Source organism: Bufo gargarizans, chromosome 2, assembly GCF_014858855.1.
Source record: "Bufo gargarizans isolate SCDJY-AF-19 chromosome 2, ASM1485885v1, whole genome shotgun sequence".
Classification (NCBI taxonomy): domain Eukaryota; kingdom Metazoa; phylum Chordata; class Amphibia; order Anura; family Bufonidae; genus Bufo; species Bufo gargarizans.
The window spans coordinates 344604542-344619853 of NC_058081.1; the positions used below are offsets into that span (position 1 = coordinate 344604542).

General features: G+C 37.9%; 1 protein-coding gene across 1 annotated transcript in view; it reads right to left on the reverse strand.

The window, feature by feature from the left end:
* Positions 1-9131: 9131 nt before the first annotated feature.
* LOC122925999 (sodium-coupled monocarboxylate transporter 1-like) overlaps positions 9132-15312 on the reverse strand; it is a 54012-nt gene continuing 47831 nt past the window's right edge. The window contains exons 12-15 of the mRNA XM_044277394.1: positions 14107-14315; positions 13843-13946; positions 10823-10914; positions 9132-9419 (exon numbers count right to left, since the gene is read on the reverse strand). Of these exons, the coding sequence (XP_044133329.1) occupies positions 9318-9419; positions 10823-10914; positions 13843-13946; positions 14107-14315 (507 nt within the window). The 3' untranslated portion in view covers positions 9132-9317. The remainder of the gene's footprint in view (positions 9420-10822; positions 10915-13842; positions 13947-14106; positions 14316-15312) is intronic.

The following is a 15312-nucleotide window of genomic DNA, read 5'->3' on the forward strand; positions in this document are numbered from 1 at the left end:
GGGTAGTAGCTCATTTGCTATCAAAGTAAATTCATATTTGCACAAGGAGATCCACATCTTAAAACTGTGATCTTCAGATAATTCTTTAGCCTAATTCCTACTAGATGTTTTGAGTCAATAGCCACCAGTCTGCAATATAGGTTCATAGGTTCAAATGGTGTTACCAGTTGCAAATTCTGAAACAATCAAATAAGCATTGCTATTGTCAGGCTGTGCAGGGACATACTCCCTACTGGGAACACCCAGCAGGACCTTCATTGCAGACTGCTGGCAAATCAGTAATATATGTACATATATATATATATATTTATATATATATATATATATATATATACATACACATACAGCATGATGTATTTACATACATAAGATATGGCGGATCTTTACTCCACTCTTTACACACCCCATGGTTATCATGATTTTTAAGAGGCCAAATGGAGAACCCACAATGAATGTAATACACATTTACACTGAAAATCATGCAGATATTTAAAGGGGTGTTCCCATCACATACAATGGGGGCATATTTCTAGGATATGCCCTCATTGTCTGATAGGTGCGGGTCCCACCACTGGGACCCACACCTACAATTAGAACCGAGCAGGGAGACCTGTGGCTGGAAGACCTCAGACTTCCTGGGGTCCGTCTACCACCAAGCGCTGCTCCCCACTGCTCCCATAGAAGTGAATGGGAGTGCACCTCGCACGCGCGGTCCCCACTCCCATTTATTTCTATGGGGCAGACGGAATGGATTGGATTGGTTGCCTTGGATTTTTGCTGCAGATTCTGTAGCAAATACATGTTAGATGTTTCTGATGTCTAAAAATACCCTAAAGGTGGATTTATCAAGTCACCTTTAGTTAGTAGTAACATGATGTACAATCCTAATCCCAAAAGAGTTGAAATCTTGTGTAAAATGTCAATAAGTGTAAATAAAAACTTCCCAGACATTTACAGACTACTCAAATAAGAGGAGATGCTACACAATGGTAGACATGGCCTGTTCCTTAAATTTCAGAGATGTGTTGCTTTCATCAAGTTCCAAAAGAGTTAATGTTTTCATGAAATGATAAAATGTCTTACTTTCAACATCTGATACGTGGTCTATGGTCTATTGTGAATATAATATGGGTTTATGAGATTTGTAAATCATTGCATTCTGTTGTTTTTTATGTGTATGTACATTTTACACAGCCTCCCAACTTTTTGGGAATTTGGGTTGTAAAAATCTAACAAACTGATATAAATTAGCACCTAAAGAAATGTATATGTAAGAACTCCTGTTTATTATTTATATCATTACATTATTCACACAATAGAATATGTGCAGTAATTGTAATAACCAGAAATGCATCTAATATACTGTTGACAAATGTGTACATCAATAGGTTGAAAATCTACTATTACATCAGAAGGTGGTCACTCTGGTAATGCTTAAAGGGCTGAGCAGGAGGCTTACTTTGATTTATTTATGCCTGGTTGCCCATTCAAAGGGATATATTTTTTTAAACTCAATAGTCATAGTCAATTTTTAAACAATATTTAGCTTTTGTTCTCTATTTCATTTTGGCAGTACTATACCACTAAATATTAAATATAAAATATGATAAAATACCAATACAGATAGATATTATATTGTTTAGTTTACTACTGCTGTGAAAGGAAAATGTTCTGTTAGCGAAATAGTACATAGGTAGAATTAGGATGGCAGTATCTATAAGGATGACAGCTCTATTCTCTAGATAGGTCTAGATCAGTGATGGCTAACCTCCGACACTCCAGCTGTGGCGAAACTACGACTCCCAGCATGCTCCATTTATTTCTACGGCGTTCTGAGAACAGCCAAGCAAGGGGGTGTCTTGGGAGTTGTAGTTTTACCACAGCTGGAGGGCCGGAGGTTAGCCAGCACGGGCCTAGATAAAGATATCCACAGAAGAGCACTTATCAGTGTAATGTGTTATGTTCTGATTAAGTCACTCATCCCGCTTCCCCCCTCCTGACTGAGAAAGTTAAGTGAGGCTTTTTGCTGAGCTAAAAGTTGAAACAAAGGAGATGAGGCTGTTTGCTGTGCTAAAAGTAAAAAAAAAAATTTTTTTTATTTAATGCACTTATATAGTGCCGACATATTCCACAGTGCTTTACTTACATTAGCATCAGGCTGTCCCCAATGGGGCTCACAATCTAAGTTTTCTATCAGTATGTCTTTGGAGTGTGGGAGGAAATTGGAGTACCCAGAGGAAACGCACGCAAACACAGAGAGGACATACAAACTCCATGCAGATGTTGTCCTTGGTCGGATTCAAAATCAGGACCCCAGCTATGCGTTGTAGGGCACCAGTGCTAACCACTGAGACACCATGCTGCCCAAAAATGAGTAATTTAAAGAGCCAGGACAGGAACTAAAATACGTTGAGTGGCAAAAAAAAAAAATAATATCTAGAAAACCATCCACCTATTTTTTTCTGTAATTTTCACAAATGGGTTTCTAATTTGTGATTTAAAAAAATGTTGATGATAGTGTCCCTTTAAAATGTCACCTCTGAGCAGTCTGAGGGCAGCATAGAATAGAGTGTTATATTTTGGATATGTAATTTTCATGTAAATACTTTTAAATGCTACCAGGATGCATAGGGAAAGCATTTGAGTCCGGAAATAAAAAATGCCAATATTATATATGCCCTTATATGGTGTTTAAACATTTTTATATGGCGTTTTAAGACCTGATGTTTTTTTGTCAGGCATTTACTTCAAATTGCAGTATGCTTTGATTATGGTGTTTTTTCCAGGTGTTTTTTCATAGACTTTTCCATGGGAAAAAAACATCTGGAGAAAAAAGCAACAAAAACCTTGGTGTACCAAAAAAAGACAGCAAAAAGCTTAAAAAAATGCATTACTTCCATGGTGTTTTTAGACGCCAAAAAATGATGGGAAGAAACGTGTGGCAGCAGCCTAAAGTAAATCTATTTTTACATCCCCTTAATAATAACTATGTATCCCTGTTTGAAAGCCTTTAAATAGATTTTCCAGCCATATGAAATCCTTTACAGATGACTATGCTATAAAATAACAAAAGGGAATAATACCTTACCAGTCCCCTGCCACTCCCATGCCAATTCTCCCCCACTGGTCTTTATTTACCCTGCCCCAGCTATGAAATGGCATATCTACACATGACCATTTCAACCAATGACTAGCGGTGGTGATGATGTGTTGTATGCCACTGACGTCACCACCAGTTATTGGCGGCAGCGACCACATGTCAAAATGACACAACCTGACTGGAGCTGGGCTAAATCAAGGGAGACCAAAGAAGTGTTGATTGGTAAGGTAAGAATGACTTCCCTTGTTATTTTCTACCATTAAAGATACAGTGGCTCAACCACACTGAACAATATAGTCAAGGTGCTCTCGCTATGGCTCACCCACTGCCGATTGTAAGTATTGAAGAATGTTATAGTTTGGAGGGCACTCAATAAACTGGTTTCACATGGAAAAAACGTGGCTTAAGTGATTCTAATATTTCATTTATTGAATAAAAATAGATTAATAAAAACAATAAAAATTAGATCCAAACATATACAGACGTGGACAAAATTGTTGGTACCCTTTGGTCAATGAAAGAAAAAGTCACAATGGTCACAGAAATAACTTTAATCTGACAAAAGTAATAATAAATTAAAATTCTATAAATGTTAACCAATGAAAGTCAGACATTGTTTTTCAACCATGCTTCAACAGAATTATGTAAAAAAATAAACTCATGAAACAGGCATGGACAAAAATGATGGTACCCCTAGAAAACACAGAACATAATGTGACCAAAGGGACATGTTAATTCAAGGTGTGTCCACTAATTAGCATCACAGGTGTCTACAACCTTGTAATCAGCCATTGGGCCTATATATATGGCTCCAGGTAATCACTGTGTTGTTTGGTGATATGGTGTGTACCACACTCGACATGGACCAGAGGAAGCAAAGGAAAGAGCTGTCTCAAGAGATCAGAAAGAAAATTATAGACAAGCATGTTAAAGGTAAAGGCTATAAGACCATCTCCAAGCAACTAGATGTTCCTGTGAGTACAGTTGCACATATTATTCATAAGTTTAAGATCCATGGGACTGTAGCCAACCTCCCTGGACGTGGCCGCAGGAGGAAAATTGATGACAAATCTAAGAGACGGATAATCCGAATGGTAACAAAAGAGCCTAGAAAGACTTCTAAAGAGATTCAAGGTGAACTTCATGCTCAAGGAACATCAGTGTCAGATCGCACCATCCGTCGTTGTTTGAGCCAAAGTGGACTACATGGGAGACGACCAAGGAGGACACCATTGTTGAAAACGAATCATAAAAAAGCAAGACTGGAATATGCCAAACTACATGTTGACAAGCCACAAAGCTTCTGGGAGAATGTCCTGTGGACAGATGAGACAAAAATCGAAGTTTTTGCCAAGGCACATCAGCTGTATGTTCACAGACGAAAAAATGAAGCATATCAAGAAAAGAACACTGTCCCTACTGTGAAACATGGAGGAGGCTCTGTTATGTTCTGGGGCTGCTTTGCTGCGTCTGGCACAGGGTGTCTTGAATCTGTGCAGGGTACAATGAAATCTCAAGACTATCAAGGAATTCTAGAGAGAAATGTACTAGCCAGTGTCAGAAAGCTTGGTCTCAGTCGCAGGTCATGGGTCTTGCAACAGGACAATGACCCAAAACACACCGCTAAAAACACCCAAGAATGGCTAAGAGGAAAAAATTGGACTATTCTAAAGTGGCCTTCTATGAGCCCTGACCTCAATCCTATTGAGCATCTTTGGAAGGAGCTGAAACATGCAGTCTGGAAAAGGCACCCTTCAAACCGGACACAACTGGAGCAGTTTGCTCATGAGGAGTGGGCCAAAATACCTGCTGAGAGGTGCAGATGTCTCATTGACAGTTACAGGAAGCGTTTGATTGCAGTGATTGCCTCAAAAGGTTGCGCAACAAAATATTAAGTTAGGGGTACCATCATTTTTGTCCATGCCTGTTTCATGAGTTTATTTTTTTACATAATTCTGTTGAAGCATGGTTGAAAAACAATGTCTGACTTTCATTGGTTAACATTTATAGAATTTTAATTTATTATTACTTTTGTCAGATTAAAGTTATTTCTGTGACCATTGTGACTTTTTCTTTCATTGACAAAAGGGTACCAACAATTTTGTCCACGTCTGTATATACAGTATTACAATCGATTACAAAAACATGATTATTTGTAATTGATATATTGTATATGTAAAAGAAACAAAAATGTATATAATAAAAAGAATAAAAATCAATATACCAAGATTGTTGGATGGATTGGTAGATCATAGTAAAATGATTTGTGATATTTATTACATAATTGATAATTATTTTATTTTTATTGATAATTAATGATTGAATAGTAAATTATGGTTATCAATAAATATTATAAATCACTTAATAAGCCACTGAATTATACCAAAGGAATGTATTATAAATCTAAGGTATGAGAGTGTAAAGATATATATTCAAAGCTGTAGAAAAACAATCACCCTTACATACACTATAATCATATAAACTTATAGCAGTAGTCTTTCGTTGGTGTGACAGATGATAATTATATACCCAATCTGAGTCTAAATAGTTCACTCTTCTTCTTGTATTAAAGTTCCTATTGGGTCAATACATATTAAATACAAAATTAATAAAAACATGAGAAATAAAATAAAATATTTTCCGTTTATTTAATTAAATACTGGTAAAAAATAAGAATGGGGGAACCACACTAGCCAACTTTTAACAACGTGACATAATCCATCTATTATATACATTCAACTCAGAAGTGGCCACTTCCCGATTTTTTACAGGACTTTCGATCAGTTGTGATTAATTTTTCAATCAAGCGGCGCACATTAATAGGTGGAGGCGAACCACGTGGGACGCTGAGAACATGAGGGATGCTGAAATTTGCCGAGAACCACAATTCAGTCGCACTCTGCAGGACAAGGCAGTACGGGACAGCTCCATGGACAACTGGGAGCGGTAACGAACATCAAATACTGTTACTGTGGATTACTGTAATACAGGAGAGCGTTTTATCGAGAGTCTGTCAGGATTGAACCTTTGTACCAGTAACTTACCCCCATAAGGAACATAGACTCCATAAGGGTGATTTAAGTGCATTATCCGGACAACCCATGTTTTGATACCACACTGAGTCTACACATGCTGCTGTATACAAGTTCTTTACTAACTTATGAGTGACCAACTCTATATTAATTTATAAGTGACCAGCTCATTGCAGCCCCATTATAGGCAGTTTTGAACAGATATACGGCTTATGTCCAATCGTTAGAGCCATACAGTTATCCTTATAGATCACTATATGTTTATATGTTTATATATTATCAACCTAAGGCAGGGCCGTAGATAATTTTTTTTCCGGGGGGGGGGGGGGGGGGTCAGCTTTCTCAAATTATAAGACTTTAGCTAGCAGACACACCAGGGCTTGAAAAAAATATACCAGCCATATCATTCCTAAACCAATCCTTTACCTTGAGCAATACCGACTTAGTTGTTTGACACCATATGGAAAAAAACATGTTTTAAAAAGACTCGTAATTGGTACCTACCCACTCCAGTCTGGAGTGACAGTCTATGGCACGCATGACACATCACATGCTAGCTTACTCTTGTAATTTCCATAAGAAATTGCGTTTCTTTATTGTTGAGGAGACTAGAGTGTGAGAGACTAGAGAAAAATACATCAAACCATGCAGCCTGCACAATAAGTGATGTGGACCAGCATGGTGGTGGCCAGTTCCCTCAATTCATAAGAGTCTGGGGGCTGGACTAAATATATGAATTGACACTGTCTGTAGCCTGGTGTGGGGGTGGGCTTTGAATCTTCTTGATTTTCTTTTTTAACTATTACTTTTACTTACACTAGTGCTCCAGAGTCTCTGTCTGTCTCTCTCTCTCTCTCTCTCAAACTACTTATTTTTCTTTCTTCTCTCTCTCTTCTAATCTTCTGAGATCTCCAGGCTCTGTGCTCTGTCAGATGCCGCCCAGGAGTAGCAGGCACGCGCAGGCAGAAAGCTGGCCGGGGTCCAGACGTACGACAGGCGGAGGCGGAGCCTGAAGGCAGCGTGCATGCCATGTGATCATCAGCGTCATCCCTGCCTGGCTGCCCTGTATATTTCTGTGAGTCACTTGTGCCGCCGTACCTGCCCCCTGCGCTGCCTGGCCCCGCCCTGCAGCCTCCATCACCTCTCTGTGTGCCGCACTGCCCGCGCCGCTATTGCAGGCAGCGGCACGCCCAGGCCGTTCTCTGTCAGGTTAAGAGGACAGACACTCTGGGGGGTTTTGAACCCCCCTATCCCCCCCCCCCTAATCTACGCACCTGACCTAAGGTGATCACCTATTTTTTATTCCCTCTTTTCTATTTTCCCAAGTGATTTGGGCTTTTACCGGAAAGCAGTTGGACTTACACTATTTTAGAAGTTTTTTTCTTATTTTTTACCAGTATTTAATCGAATTAAATGGAAAATATTTTATTTTATTTCTCGTGTTTATTCATTTTAGATTTTATAACTATTGCATTCTAATCCATATCATACCAAATTTGAGTGCCCTCCACCCTTTTATTATTTCATATATTGCATGCGCTTGGGCGACGGGTACGCCCTGGAGTGATCACCTACTCCAAGGTCTGAAATAGGTGAGCCACAGATAACTCTAGTACATATTAAATACATGGGATACCGAGATTTCCCAGCCAGGGCAACCCAGCAAGTACATTGTGGCAACTGAACCTTATAGCCGGATCAGTTTGGAGACATAGAGGAAGTGGTAAAGTAACCAAGTTACAACATACGAAGCTACATTGTATTTAATATGTATTGAACCAATAGGAACTTTGATGCAACAAGAAGAGTGAACTATTTAGACTCAGATTGGGTATATAATTATCATCTGTCACACCAACGAAAGACTACTGCTATAAGTTTATATGATTATAATGTATGTAAGGGTGATTGTTTTTCTACAGCTTTGAATATATATCTTTACAGTCTCATACCTTATATTTATAATACATTCCTTTGGTATAATCAATTGGCTTAAAAAGTGATTTTTTATATTTATTGATAACCATAATTCTATTCAATCATTAATTATCAATTAAAATAAAAAATAAAAATCATAATTATCAACTATGTAATAAATATCACAAATCATTTTTACTATGATCTTCTGATATGAAATGTGAATTATGGTAGATATCAATCCTACAATCTTGGTATATTGATTTTTATTATTATATTTTTTATTATATTTTTTATTATATACATTTTTGTCTCTTTTACATATACAATATATCAATTACAAATATTCACGTTGTCATAATCGATTAGGGATACTGTATATATGTTGGATCTAATTTTTATTGTTTTTATTAATCTATTTTTATTCAATAAATGGAATATTAGAATCGCTTAAGGCTACTTTCACACTAGCGTTGTTTGAATCTGGCGGGCAATTCTGTCGCCAGAACTGCCCGCCGGATCCGGAAAAATGCGTGAAAACGGATTACATTTGAATCCTGATCAGGATTCTGATCACAATGAAAAAATGCATTGGAAAAAACGGATCCGCCATTTATGGACTTTAACTTTTTTTGCAAATTTTTCGGGTTTAACATGCAAAAGCCAGATACAGTTTGACGGAACACACGGCGCCGGATCCGGTATTAATGCAAGTCAATGGGAAAAAAGTCGGATCCGGCGTTAGGTCAAAGTGTTCCGGAAGGTAAAAATACAACATGCTATGGTTTTCTGAAAAGCCTGATCAGTAAAAAAGACTGAACTGAAGACATCCTGATGCATCCTGAACAGATTGCTCTCATTTCAGAATGCATGGGGATAAAACTGATCAGTTCTTTTCCGGATTTGAGCGTCTAGGACAGAATTCAGCGCAGGGGAAAAGAAAAACACTAGTGTGAAAGTACCTTTAGCCGCATTTTTTCCATGTGACACTAGTTGATTGAGTGCCCTCCAAACTATAAAGTTCTTCTATATTTTCTACCATTCTCAGCTGTTTGTAGAAGATTTCATGGGGACAACCCAAAAGTTGTTATTTGTGTTTTTATTAGACAGTATATACAAGACTTATCTAGTCCCTAGGCACCAAATGAGCAAAAAAAAAATTAAAAAAATCTTCAATGTTACAGAGGATGTCAAGAGGATTAACCCTTTTTAGTGTCAGTTCAAATAACTAATATACACAAATATGACAGTCCTCCAGGCATTGCTCCTCATTTAACTTGAGATAAACTAATATCATCCTGTGAAAAAGTGGGATTGTCGTGTCCTTCACTGGGATGTGACTTCCATTCTAAAACTTCAATATTTTCTTTCTATACAATAAAGAAATAAATATTTTTATGTATGACAACTACATGAAATTACATTTAAAAAAAATTAACTGGATTAGAGATAGTGATGAGCGGCAGGGGTAATATTCAAATTTGCGATATTTCGCAAATATTTGGGTGAATATTCGCCATATAGTCGCAAATTCGCAAATTCATGATCTCCAGGCATTATTTTCTTGATTGCGAAAATTCGCATACAAATTTTTTTGCATAAAAATTTGTATGAACTGGTATTTTCACAAAAATGGAATATTCGCAATTACGAATATATTTTGCGATATTTGAAATATTCGCGAATTCTCAGTGCCGATATTCGTGATTAAAATTCGCAATTCGAATATTCGTGATCAACACTAATTATAGAGAGATGAGTGAATCTGAAAATTTGCTACACTAGGGTTTCAGCAACAGCAAATTTACTTTTATGGAGATATATAAGACAATTTGGTTTAAATAGGGGTCTGTATTAAAGTAGGAACTCCAAATTGTATAGATTTGCTCATCGCTTCTTAGATATGTTAAGGATTTATGAATAAACACTTTCACTTAAAGGCGCTGTCCCCTGGCGACTAAGACATTTCTTCATTTGCACATGTAACTTAATGAAACTTACTATAATATACAATAAGTATTGTAGTTGTCATTTTTGATACTTTGTTACCATATTAAAGGTAATGTTGTGTCATCATAAAATGACCTAAAATCATGCAGTATTTACACTGGCCTCTAGGCCTAATAATACATTGAGACTTCCTGTTCTGTACAGATAACTTTTTAGCCATTGCATTGACATCCCAGGCAGAATTACAATGACAGATAACACTTCTATGTAGATAACACAGGATCCACCACTCACAATAGGTGATATCACAGCTTATCTACTCCCTCCTGATCTCAGCACAGGTCACAGAGCATGCCTAGAAACTCTCCGATAGAAGTCAATAGGGTCTACTATCAGTTATGTCCTATGGCCCATGTGGCAGTTCTCAAAAAACAGGAAATCTTAACATATTTTAGTGGCCAGTGTGAAAAGTCCAGGGTTTTAGGATTAAAAATATATATATATATAGATAGGGACATGAAAAATGTTAAAAGGCATCAAAAAGTCTAGAAAAAATATGTTTAGCATAAAAACATGTTTTGAATTAATATGTCATTTTCTGATGACCTACTAGGAATTGAGTACATACATTGGCTTAGGGCATCAGTATGCTCAACCTATCCCAATGTCATAAAATTTGGATTGATAGCATTGAATTTTAAGCATTGAAGATCTATTTTTGAGTATTTTTGGCTATGTATTCTCCTTTATTAGGAAAGGTATTACGGGTGTATAACTGTAGATAGCTCTTAAATAAAAACATATTTTATTTTATTCTTCTTACCTTGTTGGTCTTAAAGCAGCGGAGCATGTCTACAAGTACACAATCTTGTCTTCCAAAGAGATAGTCACGATTTATGTTTTGTTTCCATCCGCCTGTAACATATACACACAGATTTCAGGGCACTTGCCCAAAATAATAAATTCAATATTGTATGGGCATCATTAGACACTTAGATCCTGTGCTGACCAGCACCAAATGATTGAACCAACTTTATTTATTAATGTGTGCTTATGCATACAAGTCCTGTTGCCTGACTCGGCCATGTTTAGAGCAGAATCATGTTCTCCTGCTTGACTTGCTAACCCTGAGTCCTTTCCGGTGCCAAGTGTCTCAGCGACACTGACTTATTGGAGTAGTCAGTGTGAAATCGTGAGCAGACCTCTGCTGACAGGCAGGAACTCACTTTTTATGTTTTTTTTTTATCTATATTCACCAGCAATCACTGAATAAAGCAGTTGTGGCAGGGCAATGGGGGAGCAAGTGGCTCTCATTGAATTGAGATACAGGCAGTTACATTGTGTACATAGATTTATTAGGCTACTTTCACACTCGCGTTTTGGCCAGATCCGTCATGGATCTGCAAAAACGGATCAGTTACAATAATACAACCGCATGCATCCGTCATGAACGGATCAGTTTGTATTATCTGTAACATAGCCAAGAGGGATCCGTCATGAACTCCATTGAGATTCAATGGGAGACGGATCCGTTTCTTATTGTGCCAGAGAAAACGTTGTCTAAGTTTCGTCAAGCGGACAGCAAAACGCTGCAGGCAGCGTTTTGGTGTTCGCCTCCAGAGCGGAATGGAGAATGATCGGAGGCAAACTGATGCCTTCTGAACGGATCATTTTTCATTGAGAATGCATTATTGCAAAACTGATCCATTTTAGACCGCTTGTGAGAGCCCTGAACGGATCTCACAAACGGAAAGCCAAAACGCGAGTTCAAAAGTAGCCTTACTTGCACCAGAAGAATGGCCCACACAGCAATTTATAAGTAGCTATCCTATAACTTAATGTTCGATCTTTTAAACATGCCTAGTGACATGACTTGGATAATAATTAAGCCTGCATCTCATCTGCAGACAGGTGTTTTGGGATGATTGCCCCTAATTAGTTTTCCTAAGTTATGTCACAAGGCCTATTTAAAAGGTCTAACATTGACTTATAGGATAGCTACCTTACATTTGGTAGCATTCGAGGCAGTAGATTGTTAAGAGATCATTTTCATACCCTTTTCCCAGAGTTCTAGAGCAGCATTGCCTGGTGTATAAGACTCCTCAAGCCACTTAGGTGCTCTCCATAAGGAGATATATTATTCCTAGAACTCCAATAGTGTTGAATGGAGAAGCAGCATGTGCGATGTCCTCTCCATTCACTGTTACTGGATTTCCAAAAATAACTGATCGCTGGCTTGGCTATTTTCAGAAGTCTCATAGTGTTGAATGGACAGGTAGTTGCTTAATGTCCTCTCCATTCACTGCTATAGGACTTCCAAAGATAGCCAAGTGCACTTACCATACATACACTGCGTGCTATTCATTCATGGCAGGTCCTCATTTTTAAGATAGAGGCAGGTCCCAGAAGTATGACTGACAGGTATTGGACATTTATAGCATATCCTATCGATATTCCATAAATGTCCAGATGGGACAACCCCTTTAAGTAATAAAACCGGATGGGATAGAGCTAATATACATGTTCTGATCACACTTGTGTTTGTTTTTTCCATCAGAAAAACCTATGGAACCCATTATACATTAGTAGCGGAGAACAATGGATCATAATATCACTCTTATGGATCCTGTAAAGATACGGAACTCATGATATGAACAGAGCTTAAATTATCTATATAATACAGCATATGCCAGATATGGACATGTAAAAAAGTAACCATTAAAGAGGTTTACCAGATCAGAAAAATTGGACCACGAGTATGAATGCCATAAAATAATAAAATAATATTTACTTACCTGATTAATCCCTCACCATGCCAGCTCTCCTGTACTGGCCACCAGTGTCTGTTTACTATGGTGCACTGTTGACACTCAACTACCCCATGACCAATTTTATACTGGAGACCTATTAGGCCAGGTTTATTTGTTTTCCAGTTGCTGCATGTGGCCAAAACCCTGCCCACCATGGCTTTACCTTAAAAATCATATGGGCATTGTCCTGCATGGGTAGGTGAGGTTTCAGATACATGCATCAGTTGTAACATGTAAACCTGGCCTTAATTTATGTATGAAATTATCACTTGTGGCAATCTTTTTTTCTCTTAACCTCACTGTGGGTAAAAATTGCGAAGGGCAGATACCAAACATATACCATACTTGAGTCCTGGGAAAACAAATGAGGTTAGACCTTTGGCCTGCCCTTTAATTATAATAAATTGATTAACAGACACTAATTAATTTATTGGCAACAGAATCTCTACTCTGCTGAATGAAATTGCCTGCTACTCTCCCACTTTATTATATGAATTACTCACACCCACTTAAGGAGCATTTTCAATAATAGATACAGTAGTTTCTTATTAGGAAACTACTAAGATGATGCAACTGTGCCAACTAGCTTCAGAAACCTCTACGCTATTTTTTCTAATATCTCTAAATAACAAAGAAGGAAGGAAATGCAAGTCTGAGCTCCTGCTCCTACAGAGAGAACAATCAACATTTTCACTCAAGTGAATCCTTGAGAAGACAAACAGTAAAGTTAACAGCTACATTCAGCTTTTCAAGACACTGCTGTAAGGTTAGGGACTACAGTTAAGACATCCATTACCAGATTACCAGTAGTAAAAATTCTGACCTCATTCTTCAATACTACATTACTACTGCATTGATCCCCAGGGAGCCTGAGGGAGTACACCATGACACAACACTTCATCAGGCCCAGCACAACTCCCATCCTCTGCACCAGCTAGGGGGGGGGTCGCTGCACTTTTATAACTAATATTGCATGTGTTTTGCTTTGTATTTAGTATTTGAGTTTTATAAAAATGTACCAATTCATACATACCTGACAGAAGACTAACAACTGCACCAACAATGAAAACCACAAGGGTCCCCAAGATGCTGAAGTATAAGTACGATAAAGAATACCAATAATCAGCAAGCACTGGCCTAATAAGATACAAGAATATGAACACGTGACTTACATGGATAAGACAATTGTATTACTGATAAATAATTTTCCAGCAAACTGTTACATAGAAACAAGGTCATTAATAAATAGAATTACAAAAATCAAACCACAACCATCAAACCAATGTTACTGACTCACCTCTCACTGGTTTCAGCTTGTACCGCTGTGACAAATGTTGTTACTGTCATTTCCGTAACAGATGTGATGTTAACTGTGTCACTGAAATCACAACCAACAGTCGAAAGTGGTAGAGGTCTGCTACTCTCAGGTAGTGGGGGGTAGATCTGAGCTCCTATTCCAGCCCATAAAGACATAGAAAACCCAACAAGCAGTCCCACAATAGCTCCCTGTAGATTGTGGGGGGAAAATTGTATGTTAAATTTGATTATTGTTCCTTGGCAAAAAAGCTTTTGTATTTAATAGAAGTCTGTCAGCAGTTTTGACCATGCTAAACTGCTGACAGCACTAGGTGAGGGATGAGGAGAGCAGCAGAAAACATATCTTTTGTGTAGCTTTTACCATTAGGAATAGTGTGAATATGAACTTTTATTCAGCCAGATTTTGGTCCAATACTCTCTGCATTGAGCTGCTTCATAGCCCCTCCCCTTTGTTCTGCGTGACAGATGTAGCATTCAACCAGACCAGTATAACTGTCACTCAGAACAGAGGGGAGGTACTGTGATGCAGTTCAATGCAGAGAACAGACAGCATTTCACCGCAAAGCCTAGCCTCCAAAGCACTTGCAAAAGGAAAATCTAGCAGAATAAAAGTTCATATTCACACTACTCCTGATGATAAAAACTCCACAAAAATATTTTTGTACTTTTCTCCGCAGCCCCTACTTACTGCTGTCAGCAGTTTAGCATGGTTAAAACTGCTGACAGATTTCCTTTAAGATGACATCTACTATAGACCCTTTTCTACCTAAATTAAGTACATAAAGTATGTATTAAACAGCAGATATAACTATGGAGCCACTTTAATATATCAATTTGTATGATGGGCAATTACATACATCTACTCTGTATATGATTCCTTTTATTAGTGGAAGTCAAAAGCATATGTTCACTAGAATAAGACCACGTGGCTACTGGGGGACTTAATCCCTCTTACGGTTATTGAGTGACAAGTACCTTTGCAGGACTCCCCTGTCCTGAGAAACTGCATTGTTATTATTGCCTCATACGCACGACTGTATCCATTGTATCTAACCTGTGTGCATGCCGTATTTTTTCAAACTCCTGTAGGAATGTGCTATGCAAGAATAAGACACATCCAATCTTTTTTTGTGGGGCTGTGGAACAGACATATGGGTGTGAATACTACGTGTTGTGCTGTCCATCT